Genomic DNA, 13,795 nt, shown 5'->3' with positions numbered 1-13,795 from the left:
GAGACCACTTCCTATGTATAACCCCAGCAGCACAGACACTAAGGGCATCATTGAATAAATGGGACTTCCTGAGGCTGAGAAGCTTCTGTAAAGCAAAGGACACTGTCACTAAGACAAAAAGACAACCCACTGACTGGGAGAAGATCTTCACCAAGCCTGCAACTGACAAAGGTTTGATCTCCAAAATATATAAAGAACTCAAGAAACTAGACCGTAAAAGGCTAATCAACCCAATTATAAAATGGGGCACTGATCTGAACAGAGAATTCTCAACAGAAGAACTTCAAATGGCCAAAAGACACCTAAGGTCATGCTCAACTTCCTTAGCGATCAGGGAAATGCAAATCAAGACAACTTTAAGATACCACCTTACACCTGTCAGAATGGCTAAAATAAAAAACACCAATGATAGCCTTTGCTGGAGAGGTTGTGGAGAAAGGGGTACACTCACCCATTGCTGGTGGGAATGCAAACTTGTGCAACCACTCTGGAAAGCAGTGTTTCGGTTTCTCAGGAAATTCGGGATCAACCTACCCCTGGATCCAGCAATACCACTCTTGGGAATATACCCAAGAGAGACCCTATCATACAACAAAAGTATATGCTCAACTATGTTCATGGCAGCATTGTTTGTAATAGCCAGAACCTGGAAACAACCTAGATGCCCTTCAACGGAAGAATGGATGAAGAAAGTATGGAATATATACATATTAGAGTATTACTCAGCAGTAAAAAACAAGGACTTCTTGAATTTTGCATACAAATGGATGGAAATAGAAAACACTATCCTGAGTGAGGTAAGCCAGACCCAAAAAGAGGTACATGGGATGTACTCACTCATATTTGGTTTCTAGCCATAAATAAAGGACATTGAGCTTATAATTCATGTTCCTAGAGAAGCTAAATAAGGTGAATCCAAAGACAAACACATAGGCATCCTCAGGAATATTAACCTTCATCAGGCGATGAAAGGAGACAGAGACAGAGACCCACACGGGAGCACCGGACAGAAATCTCAAGGTCCAAATCAGGAGCAGAAGGAGATGGAGCACGAGCAAGGTACTCAGGACCACGAGGGGTGCACCCACACACTAAGACAATGGGGATGTTCTATTGGGATCTCACCAAGGCCAGCTGGCCTAGGTCTGAAAAAACATGGGATAAATCCGGACTAGCTGAACATAGCGGACAATGAGGAATACTGAGAATTCAAGAACAATTGCAGTGGGTTTTTGATCCTACTGCACGTACTGGCTTTGTGGGAGCCTAGGCAGTTTGAATGCTCACCTTACGAGACCTGGATAGAGGTGGGCAGTCCTTGGGCTTCCCACAGGTCAGGGAACCCTGATTGCTCTTCGAGCAGATGAGGGGGGGGGACTTGATCGGGGGAGGGGGAGGGAAATGGGAAGCGGTTGTGGGGACGAGGCAGAAATCCTTAAATAAATAAATTAAAAAAAAAAAAGAATAAGAGGAATCACAACTTGATTACTTTTAAAAATAGATTAATAAACTTGGTTTTGGATGAAAGGTCTAATATTTAACATTGTTATATTTTATACTATCTTAGAAGTCACTTTATTTAAGAAACCTTGTAACTATTTCCAGACAAATTTTATATCCTATATTTTTAGATTTATTAATATGGAAAGATTTTAATAATTACTTCTGATTATTTATTAATTCTTGTTTTAAAGTCTCCTAGCATTTGTGACTTTTTAAGTATTGTTCAATATTTTATAGCCTACTTAAGTTTAATGAAAATGTATGTTTTAAATTCAAGACAACTGAGTCAATTCAAGAAGATTTTTTCACAGAAAAAAAAAAAAAAAAAAGAAAAGTTAAGGTGGCTGCTTTTTGACTCTGGCAGAGAAACAGTAGTAAATGATCTTGCAGGTGTAATTTTAACAGAGGAGGTCTGTGTTAGAATGGGCTAGGCTGCGGTTGTATATTTTAATGGGCATGTGAATTAGGAGAATGAAAGGGGGCTTTTGATTGCTGGACATTGGTAATGAGCCTCAGGAATGCGTCTGGGCGTATGTGAGTCTGGGACTTCTGAGGGAGTAGGCCTGAGCCAGGACCTCTGTGGATCCAGGAGTGAGCTGTGACTTCTGCCGATTTGGGCATGAGTCTGTCTGGGATCTCTGAGGGAGTAGGCAGGAACCAGAGACCTCTGCGGGTCTGGGCATGAGTCTGGGACCTTCAAGGGATTAGGCAGGAATTAGACACTTCTTTGGGTCCATGAGTGAGCTAGGACTTCTGCAGGTTCAGGCCTGAATCCAGAACCACCGAGGGAGTAGGCCTGAGCCAGGACCTCTACCAGCGCATGTCCAAGGCAGCAACCTCAGCAGAAAGAGCCTCAAGCAAGCAATCTCTGTGGGAGCAGGCCTGAACGACCCCTGGTATTGCAGAGCAAACCCTGGGAGTGCCGAGCAATGACCAGGAACAGGAAGTAACCAATGGGGTGACTGAAACCTTGGCCCTGACTACACCACAAGGAGCAACCATCTGAGCCTTGGATCCACTGGTACCTGGAAGACTGATCACCAGAGTCACAGACAGCCCCAACTACACCAATCAGAAGAAAAGATGGGTAGAAAAGGTAAGAACACACACAACACCACAAAGAGCAACACGACACCAGTAAAAACTAGCGACCCTACAACAGCAAGACTTGAACAACCAAATATAGATGAAGCAGAACAAAATGTCCTAAAAAATAACTATAGTGGAATGGTTGAGGCCCTTAATGAGGAAATGAAAAATTCCCTTAAAGAAATGGAGAAAGAGACAAACAAAAAAAATGGAAGACATAAACAAATCCCTTAAAGAAAACCATAAAAGGTGGTGCACTCCTTTAATCCCAGCACTTGGGAGGCAGAGGCAGCTGGATCTCTGTGAGTTCGAGACCAGCTTGGTCTACAAGAGCTAGTTCCAGGACAGGCTCCAATGCTACAGAGAAACCCTGTCTTGAAAAACCAAAATAAGATAAAATGAAAAGAAAACCATGAAAAAGAAATCAAACATATGAAAGAAACTATTCAAGACTTGAAAACTGATATAAAGACAATAAGGAAAACACAAGTCAAGGGACTTATAGAAATAGAAATCATGAGAAAACCATCAGGAACCACAAACACAAGCATGAACAGCAGAATACAAGAGATAGTAGAGAGAATCTCAAGCACTAAAGATATAATAGAGGAAATAGACTCATCAGTCAAATCATTAAATCTAACAAAAGCTTAACACCAAATATCCAGAAAATATGAGACACCATAAAAAGACCAAACCAAAGAATAATAGGTATAGAAGAAGAAGTTCAACTCAAAAGCACAGAAAATATATTTAGTAAAATCATAGAAGAAAACTTTCCCAATCTAAAGAAACATATGCATATGAAGATACAAGAAGCTTACAGAACACCAAATAGACTGTATCAAAAAAGTCCCATAGGTAATAATAATCAAAACACTAAACATACAGAATAAAAAAATAATATTAAGAGCTGAAAAGAAAAAAGGCCAAGTAACATATAAAGGCGGACCTATCCGAATTACACCTGACTTCTCAATGGAAACAAAGCCAGAAAGTCCTGGTCAAGCGTTATTCAGATATTAAGAGACCACGGATGCCAGCCCAGACTACTATACCCAGCAAAACTTTCAATCACCATAGAGGTATAAAACCAGATATTCCATGACTAAACCAGATTTAACTAATACATTAAATCCAGCCTTACACAAAGTAGAAGGAAAACTCCAACCCAAGGAAGTTGGCTACATCAACAAAAACACAGACAATTGATGATCTCACAGCAGCAAATCCCCAAAGAAGGGGAAAAAAACCACACAATATAACAGATTGGACAGCAAATCAGAATCCATCCTTCTGCTAGATACAAGAAACACACCTCAACCTCAAAGACAGACATTGCCTCAGAGTAAAGGGTTGGGGAAAAAAATTTCCAATCAAATGGACCTAAGAAACAAGCTGGTGTAGCTATCCTAATATCTAACAAAATAGACTTTAAACTAAAATCAATCAAAAGAGACAAAGAAGGACATTTCATATTAGAAATCCATCAAGAGGAAGTCTCAATAATGAACATCTATGCCCCGAATACAGGGACACCCTCATATGTAAAACAAACACTTCTAAAGATTAAATCACACATAAAACCCTACACACTAATAATGGAGACTTCAATGCTCCACTTTCACCACTGGACAATTGTCATATGAACGCAATCATAAGTAGCTTTCAAACATAAAGCAAAGAAAAACCAGCCCACTAATCACAATCTCAGAGAACCTAGACAACAATGAGGACCCTAAGAGAGACATACATGAATCTAATCTACATGGGAAGTAGAAAAAGACAAGATCTACTGAGTAAATTTGGAGTATGGGGACCATGGGAAATGGTTTAAGGGGAGGGGAGAGGAAGGAAGGAAGTAAAGAAAAATGTATAGCTCAATAAAGTCAATTTAAAAAGATTTAAAAGAAAAAAAGGAAATGCTACAAATAAACCATAACTGTGTTCTTCAGATTCCTGACACTTTTAGTCATCAAGAAAAAGCAATGAGAGCTCCCACAAGAGCCAGGTTGCGCTGGCAGTACAGCCCAGAAAGCAGGCATTTAAAAATAACCAGGGCTTTTTTCCTGCTATGGCTGAATCAGGAAAATCTCTCATAAAGGAGCTGCGGCATGCCACCAGTAAACAGCAAGACGCTGTGTTAAACTCTGTGTTCTTGTGTCTAGAATTCCTTTTCAAACTCTCTCAGGTTTTAAGTGGATTTAGCTGGCCATGTGGGTACCAATATGTAGGAGGAAAAGGTGGTGGAGGCAGGATGTCCATTGCGTTCTGAAGTAGAGCTAAGAGCTAATAGCTGGCTGCTTTGCTTTTCTGATCTTCAGCTGGAGCCCCAATATTTATCCCTGGATTATTATTATTTGTGCTACAACTGGCAACCAACTTTTAGGACTTTACAACCACCAGCACAGGCCAGAATGTTATCATTTTGCTGACTTTCCCTGTCACCTGGGTACCCTGTCCCTTTAAGAGACAAGCTCCACCTACCCCCCAATCATCCCAACCCACCCCCACTCCCCCACTTCCCACCCCCACTCCACTTCTTGCCAAGGCAAGCTGATCTCCTGCCTTCTCTGCTCCTCACTCTTTCTTTCTTTCCCTCTTCTAAAGAGGTAATTACTGCCTCTCTCCCTTCCCCCCTTCTTCTCTCTACCCTCTCTTTCCTCTTTCTCTGACCCCCTTCTCTCTCCCCCCATCTCCTTTCCCCTCCATAACCCCTTACTCTCAGACCATTCCCAATACCCACTAAATAAACTCTATATCCCAGCTCTCTCCATGGCCTATCTGTCTGTCTCACACCCACCAGGGAACCTGCCAGGGTTGGACCACTGAATGTCCTTCACTGGTCCAGCTAAGGACTTCTAGGGACCCTGTAACCTCTATCCTTCAATATGGTTGCTTCTTCTCTACTAACTACATCAAATGCTAAGCTTGTCCAGAAACACCGCAGCGGACATACTGAGAAATGGTATCTTGAAATGTATGTGGCATCTGCATAAAATTAACTGTCAACTATGTGGCACATAACCTAGGACGGAATCACAATTATGATGTCCCTAAGGAAACAAGTGTGGACTGCCTCGGATCCATTGTTCAAATTTCTCCAGGAAATGACTAGCAATGGGTAGAAAATTAATAAACAGTTTTATTCAGGGAGATTCACAGACTTTGCTTCCTCAGGTGGAAGCATTGTTGAGCAATAATTTACCAAAGGCCGGGCAAACATTCCAAAGCATTATGAAATGATGAGAGTGAGCTGGGCGTGGTGGTGCACACCTTTGATCCCAGGATTTGGGAGGCAGAGGTGGGTGGATCTATGAGTTCAAGGCCAGCCTGGTCTACAAAGTGAGTTCCAAAGAATGAAAGTATGAAATGAAACTGCTGTGCTGGCCACCAGGTGCCTATGTAATTGAGACAGTGGTGAACGTTATTTACTGTGGTCACCAACAGATTAAATGATTCTACTGGAAGAACAAAGGATAATATGAAGTACTAAACTAATTTTACCTTGAACATTTACTTGTTGAATTATACAATTAAAATGTTCCAGAGAACAATTAGTTAAGAGATGATCATGATCCTGGCTAGAAGATTTTAAGTTATTGAAATCCATATATCTAAAGCATGAAGATGACTAGACAAAGTGTCCTAGGATTATATTAATCGCACCTGCACAAAGAAGTGAGTATCTATACAAATCAAACGAGAGTCTGGAATGAGACAAACACCTGCCTGCAAACTGAACAACTTGTTTCCGTGCCGCTAAGAGGGCTCGCTCTGCTGCGGGAAAACTTGGAGCCTCCTGAAGCTCATTCTAAGTGTGATTTTAAATCTCTTCAGGTGGATATCACGCAGATGAAGGATTGGTGAGTCATGAATCTGACAAATGTTCCAATTATTGCACAAATTCACCAACTGTTGTCACCCATTGTATGTGAACCACTCTGCAGGGAATACGCTAGAATCTTGCAGGTTAGTCGCTGTTCCACTAACTAATGCTTTGTCATGGTTCTACAGGCTAAGTGACTGGATGCTCACTTTGGGGCTATGACTTCCCTAGTCACGGGCAACAGACTAGGTTTCCTATTCCAGGGATGTTTTTCCTCTTGTTGAGCAGGCCTTAAGTCCAATGAGAAAACTGTTGGTTACCATCAAGGTATGTATACCACTACTGCACCGTAAGGGTTGCCACAACATGGCGGCCATTGCTGTGGTTCACAGGCATCACAGCTGAGGGCTACTGTTGCCTGCCTCCTTTGGTAGCTTACATGGTACCTTCTTCCACCATGAAAGGGAATTCTCAGAGGGAGGGTTTCATGTCAGATCCACAGCCTCTGGGCCCTGTGTCTGAAGTATGTAGCATCTTCAGCAATAGGAGAGGGCAACCAATGCCAGTGTTATAGCCTATAATGTTCTGACAGACTCTCGGACAGCCCTGACCCGCAACTCAAAAAGAGGGTTGCTCATGACTGGTGTGAGTTTTGTTCAGCAGCTTTTGGCTCTTGGAGACAGCATTGTCAGCCCAGAGAAACTTCATTTTAGATCTGAGCGGGAGAAGCCTGAGCTAGGGAAGTTTGCAAAAGGGGGTGAAGAAGAACCAGGCGGGGTATGGATCCCTTCAAACGCTCTGACTTGGAGATCTCAAGCCAAAGGAGGTCATCTGGAGTGTTGAAGTAGAGCATGTACAAATGACTCCTGGTCAGAAAGACTGGATTCTTCTTAGCAGAAACACTCATTTCTGGGGGAGGCTGGCTGGGGCATATCTGAAATGAAATGTTCATGCTACAATTCTATGCCTATCCAAAGAATGCTGATATAAATGGTATGAAAAGACACCTGAAATTATGAAAGCATGAAGAAATTTATTTCACAGCGGCTCATAGAAATAGGGGATTAACCATGTTTTTCCCCATCCCTGGTGACCCAGACAGGAAACTCCAGAGGCATCAGGGACAGAGGAGACAGGGTCCTGGTGACACATGGATATTACTGTTCCATACTAATGCGGGGCAGAGAGGATTCCGGCTTCCTCCTGGAGACTCCCCAGGCCTGGGTCCTCACCCCTGAGACCCGTATAAAGCCCGAGCAGTGCTAGAGCATAGGCGATCCCAAGCCACCAAAGGCTCCCTTTGAGCTCCACAGAGCCTCCTGCAGCTGCCTGGTGAGAGGCTATCAGATGGCCTCAGGAAGTCCAACCCCTGCTTATCCAACCAGAATCCTTGCAAAACTCTGCCAGGTCAAGAGGCAGTCTTTGGAGGCAGCAGAGATAGCTAACAGTGTAACAGCCAGGGCCAGGGTAGTCCAGGGCTAACAGTGGTACCTGACATAGTCCAGAGAGACCTCATACATCAGCATCTCTAGATTAGTAGCTCGCTAGAAGGCCCAGGCTGAGCTCTGAGTCCCAACTTTTCATGACATCACAGCAACTGACAGGTAAGACTGTCGGTCAAGTGGGTGCAGACAGCCACACTAGAAGGGCACTTTGCTGAAGGAAACTTAAGGCTTTAAAGGGCTTGAAAGGGCCAAGACTGGGTGAAAGAAAAGAAGACCCAAAACACTCTGGGGTCAGCAAGGGGACAGAAATAAGAAGAAAGTGCCAGGGCTACAGGAAGCTCAAAGTTGCCAGAGCCCCAGGTCCCTCATCCCACCTCTTGCCCTGTTAAGGCTCTACTTATTCCCCCACGTGGCCCATCTTGAAAACAGAGGTCTTGAAATGAAGCTGCTACTCTTCATGTAGGCAGAGATCTTCTTCAGTCCCTGAGAGTTAGAAAAAAAAAAGAAAACCAAGATTTAGGTTTGCTCAGGCCCAGAGAGGGCAATCAACTTCCTCTTGCTCATACTGCTAGTCATTAGCACACATTTGGGATCAGCCTGGCCTCTGTCTCTCCAATGCTGTACTCTCTCCTGGCACTCCCTTCCTGCCCTCCCTAACAGGCCTTATCACACCATCTATACAGACCTGCTCATTGCACACATAAACTCTATATTTCCTGAATAGGAATCTGGATGGAAAGGGGAATGGCTGGCAGATAACCCCTATCTTATCTAGTGACTTGGTAAAACCGGGGTCAAAGTTTATAGATTATAGTAGACCAGAAAAGTAAAGCCAGGCTTGCCCTAATCATTCCCTAAGGAGAAGGTCAACTTTTTGCACCTTGTATTGAGCCTCAACCAATCCTGTCTCCAGTCGTGATAGAGGGACCAGGGTCAATGACAGTTACATGTGCTATTTGTCTTCTACCAAGAGAGCGAGCCTCCAGAAAATCTCTAAAGAGTTCAGATGTCCGGAGCTGCCTATGATCAAGAGACCAAGTTCACACTGAGCCTAAAGCTGCAGCCTTCAACACTCCCCAGCCTCTTCCTCTCAAACTCACGCAGTTCAGACCAAATGACAAGAACTGGCTGAGAAATCACATCACTTGGTAAGGAATGAGACAGGAAAATGAGTTCCAGACTGAAAAGCCCATTGGACCTAGGTCTCCAACCCCCAATTTCTAATACAGAAGATGGCATAGATATCAAACAAGTAGTCTCCAGCGAAACAGGACTCCCCAGCACCCTGGTGGTACCACACACACACACACACACACACATCCCAGTCTGGTTTGCCTGATATTATCTAATACACATGGTCCCCAGGAGGGTCTAAGAACCACCTTTTCCTTTAATATTGGGCATAACTTATGCCTCATACAGAAATCAGGAAACAGAAAAATAAAGTGGCGAATCTCACAAAAGGAACAGCTGGGATCACCATCTTGCCTTTGTGTAGGATGGTCAGACCCAGCATGCTACTATAATTAAAATAATAATTAAAAAAAAAAGGAACAGCTGGACACTCAAAAGGAAAAAATGAAAGGCCTGAGGGAGGAGAGCCCATGACACACACCTTAGGATTCAATTCTCTAACAGGAGCCTCACAAAGGTCTCGGCAAAGCATTCAGCAGACCAAGCACAAGTATCCTTTACATCCTGGTACCTCACGTAACCCAGTCTGCAGCAGCTACCCGCTGCCCTGAGGAGCAGGAGCCAACAGCAACTGCAGCCCAGTTCTACTGCTGCAGAAATCTTGAGTGGGTAGGTAACCCTCCAGAGTTTCACATTTCCTTATCTGAGCTGTGGGACAGATGACTTCCCCACCCTCGTGGAAGGCTGTAAAGATGAACTTTGACAACAGAGACCAGGTGCTGAGCACAGATTCTGGGAGAAAGAGAGCGCTCAACTCATGCTACCTGCTCTTCACTTCATCTCCAAGACCAAGAAAACATTAGGGAAAAGTTGACAGCCAAGAGGAAGGAGGATAAGGGCATCACCTCAAAGCATGCCATGAAGTCCTTCAGGTTTGGGAATGCATCCAGACACTTAGGTTCGAATATACGGTTTAGGTCCAGGATATCATAAGCAAGGAAATCCACAAAAGTTATCTGCAAAAGGCCAAGAACGAGGGGGCATGAAATTCTGTGCCCCTGGAAAAATGACAACCCCCAGCTTCTTCTCTTTTACCTTTTCACCGACAAACCATGTCTGCTTCCCCAGGAATTGTGAGAAGAGCTTCATCATCCCAGGGAGCTGCTCCAGGTATTCTCCCTTCAGTTTCTCCTGAAGCAGAAACAGCTATCACCACAGAGTTCCCTGACAGAGCGACCAGGTCAGCAGTACCAGGCATGGTCCTACATGGGGTAGGAAGCCATCTCCACTAAGATGGCCCCAGGCTTTGATTCCACATATCAACACTTATTTACCGGATTCCATGGTAGCTCATGCCACCCTACAAATGCAATGGAAAAGCCAGAGAAGAAAAGGACACTGTGCACAATGGGAAATCATCATTCCTGATGTCTAAACCCATGAGTGCCCAGAGCACTGGCAGACTCTGGGGCTGATGAGAGGAAGCACCAAAGAAGCAAGAACTGAAAGTAGGCAGAGAAGATGGGAGTTCCATATCATAGGTTCCAGAAGAATGAAATATATTTGAGTTTCCCCCATAAACTGAGGAGGATTTGAGGCTGAAGGAAAGGAGAGAAAGACCTTCAGGCTCTTCCTGGGTCACCTATAGAAAAACATGCTACCCCCCTTCCCGTGGGTGTGAAGGAAGCACTGGGAGGGGCTGGGAAGGGTTCCCTGTGAGTCTTCATCCTGGACTTCTTTTTCTGATCCATTGAGTGTACTTGTATTTAATGGACAGCAATGATGAGGGCCTAAGCAGAGGGCATAGGTGCAGAACACTTGGGAAACATGACGTCACTATCTAGGGTTTCGGTGGACCCTCCAGTTTGCCCCTGCATGATCCAGAAAGCCCCAGTCCTGTCTCTCTCTCTCCAAGCCCTGCCCAGAGACTCAGAACTAAAAAAAAGGTACCAGGGCTGGAGAGATGGCTCAGTGGTTAAGAGCATTGCCTGCTCTTCCAAAGGTCCTGAGTTCAATTCCCAGCAACCACATGGTGGCTCACAACCATCTGTAATGAGGTCTGGTACCTTCTTCTGGCCTTCAGGAATACACACAGACAGAACATTGTATACATAATAAATAAATAAATAAATATTTAAAAAAAATAAAAAAATAAGAAAAAGGTACCAAAAAGCCCAGTTCCATCTGCATTTCTGGTGAGCATTGCAGCTTCCTCTCCTGTTTCTGCCAGCAGCCCAAGTCCCTGTCTAAGCATTCAGCTCTTGATCATATCTGGGCACAAGCACAGCTTATAGTGGAGACATCATCACCCCGCACCTACAATCTATGTAATCTCCCTGCTTTCTTTTTGGCACATGACTCCTTTGGCCTCAATCTCTGGGAGTGGAGAGTCCACCCAGGAGTTGCTTTGCTCAAATAAACCTATTCTAGGACTTTTTCAATTCAGCTTGATCTGGTTTACTGTGTTGGCAGGGAAACCTATTATGGGGGTACAGAAGATATATTTTTTTAATATTTATTTATTTATTATGCATACAATATTCTGTCTGTGTGTATGCTGCAGGCCAGAATAGGGCACCAGACCTCATTACAGATGGTTGTGAGCCACCATGTGGTTGCTGGGAATTGAACTCAGGACCTTTGGAAGAGCAGGCAATGCTCTTAACCACTGAGCCATTTTTCCAGCCCAGAAGATCTATTATTGAGAAACTTAATGTCTGCTCTGGGAAGTCTGGACTAAGACAGGTAGGGCCTAAGTAAGAGTGTTCATTTGATATTTCAGTGTACTGGGGACTGCTGGTGATAACACAGAACACATCCTGGAGAATAAGTGGCTAAGGAAATCAGAAGGTAAATAAGACCTATGCAGATGGGAATCTGAAAGAGCTGACTCCTGACCCAAACACTGTGTGACCAGCCCAGCACGGGAGCAGGATGAGACTCACAAAGTCTGGGCTGTAACAGATTCTGGCAAGGTGATTGGTGACATCCATAACCTGGTTCTCCAAAATGTCCACACGAATCTTTTCTTCCTCTGTCTCTCCACCTGCAGCACACACAGCACAGACTCATCTTTAGCCTCTCACCCCAGTCCAGACAAGGAGGTTGTCCCCCATGCCCCACCCTGCAGCCAGCCCCACTCACACAGGTTGTGCTTGCGGGCAATGTAGCGCAGGATGGCATTGCTCTGGGTGATCTTGTGGGGCCCGTCAATTAAGTAGGGCAGCTGGAAAGACAAGCAGGGACAGTCAGATGGGATATAAGGTCCCAGCCTCACTTCCCTGGGTTAGGACAGACATGTGGCCATGTGGCCTGGCATTCAGCGAGGCTAGCATGGGAAGTCCTCCATGAACACAGTGCACACTGAATGGAAGAGCTGGGACACAGCCCATCACCCTGTGCAACCACCAGGAATGGGAGCAGGAGAGCAGAAGCTCTGACCCCAAACCCCCTCAGCCAGTCAAGGAGATGAGGTGAGGACGCCATGCCTTCCCCAAACCTCCCTTCCCTGCACCTACATTGGGAAAGTCCAGGCCCAGCTTGAACTTCTCACTCAGCCATTGGCTTCTATCATAGTCAGGAGCTGTGGTTGATAAGGTTACATAAAAAGAAATCAGCCTAGTGTCCAACAAGCCTATTCCAGGAACCCAACCTCCTAAAGCAGGGAATTGCAACCCACACACTGAATCTCACAACATAAGGTACCAGGGATGACAAGTGCTTGGGGCTGTGGGTCCTACATCTCTAAAACTTACAAACGGTTCAGGCAAGTCTTCATGGGGAATGTGATCTAATTTCAACTGTAGTGGGGACCCACCCTCCATTACCAGGATTCCGTATTAAGATCAAGCCCACCCTATGGAGGTTTCTGGAAGAGGAAGATTCTAAGTCCACCTGGAGGAGCCCTGTCATGTAATGTAGGTCAGAAAAGGGCTGCTAAGCACCAATAGACAGGGGTAAGGAAGAAGTTTGACCAGAAGATGGCATTACCGCCGCCCATGACGTATCTCTTCTCCTCATAGCTTGTGTCTGTGTATTCCAGGAGCAGGCGAATAGCATGAGCCAGCTGTAGAGATAGGTCAGGAATGGGGTCTGGGGATTTCTATGTGACTTCACCTCCCGCCAAGTGAGTACACACAGGCGCACGCACCAGCAAGCACGTGTGCAGGATTCTGAGCCAGACAAGCAAAGGAATTCCTCTAGGATCCGCCCCCTCACCGCTTCCCTCATTCTAGCCCCGCGGCGATTGTTTCCACCGTCAGGTGGGCGCTCACCCCACGGATGTCCCAGTAACCCAGTGTCATCGGCATGGTGCTGGTGCTGGTGCTGTTGGTGTCAGGGATTGAGTCCACTGGTCTCCGGGATGAGCACCTTTGACTTTACTCTCCTTCTCTATGATAGCTAGGCGGGGCTGGTGCCCGGTGTGGCCCTTCCCCAACAGGTTTTGCCCCCAGCTCTAGGCCTCTTCGCCTTCCCCTACGGAAGCATAGTTAATGAGCTCCACCCCCCAAAGCCAGGAAATCATCTGTGATTCCGCCCGAAGTCCCACCCCCATCCTCCAGCCCAGGGCGTTGAAGCAGAGCGTAGGCAGAGTCGCTCACGTCCTGCTGCCCTGGGTGTGTGGCAGGGTCAGGTCACAGGGAGTCCCCAACCCGGGAGTGTTGATTAGGCACCTCATCCCTGTGGTCAAACAAGGCAGATTCCTGCAGGTTCTGCTGAGGACGGTTGTCCGGAGGTGATGTTTCTCCACTTGGCAGAGAGACGTCTCTGTTCAGAAGTACATGTGAACTGAGAG

At 45.3% G+C, this 13,795-nt stretch overlaps 1 protein-coding gene across 1 annotated transcript; it reads right to left on the bottom strand.

Annotated features, from left to right (window-relative positions):
* Window positions 1-7,434: 7,434 nt before the first annotated feature.
* Window positions 7,435-13,470, bottom strand: LOC121437851 (glutathione S-transferase Mu 4-like). The gene is made up of 8 exons (XM_041637939.1): window positions 13,275-13,470; window positions 12,991-13,066; window positions 12,519-12,583; window positions 12,145-12,226; window positions 11,946-12,046; window positions 10,096-10,191; window positions 9,906-10,016; window positions 7,435-8,349 (listed from the first exon to the last, which is right to left on the bottom strand). The coding sequence occupies exons 1-8, from the start codon at window positions 13,308-13,310 to the stop codon at window positions 8,260-8,262; spliced, it is 657 nt and encodes a 218-aa protein (XP_041493873.1). The 5' UTR covers window positions 13,311-13,470; the 3' UTR covers window positions 7,435-8,259.
* Between the last annotated feature and the right edge of the window lie 325 nt (window positions 13,471-13,795).

The sequence above is a fragment of the Microtus oregoni genome, unplaced genomic scaffold (assembly GCF_018167655.1).
Source record: "Microtus oregoni isolate MIOR12 unplaced genomic scaffold, Mior012 000054F_ref0000373, whole genome shotgun sequence".
Lineage (NCBI taxonomy): Eukaryota > Metazoa > Chordata > Mammalia > Rodentia > Cricetidae > Microtus > Microtus oregoni.
Note: the sequence above shows the minus strand (reverse complement) of the source record. Positions and strands in the feature narration are given on the sequence as shown.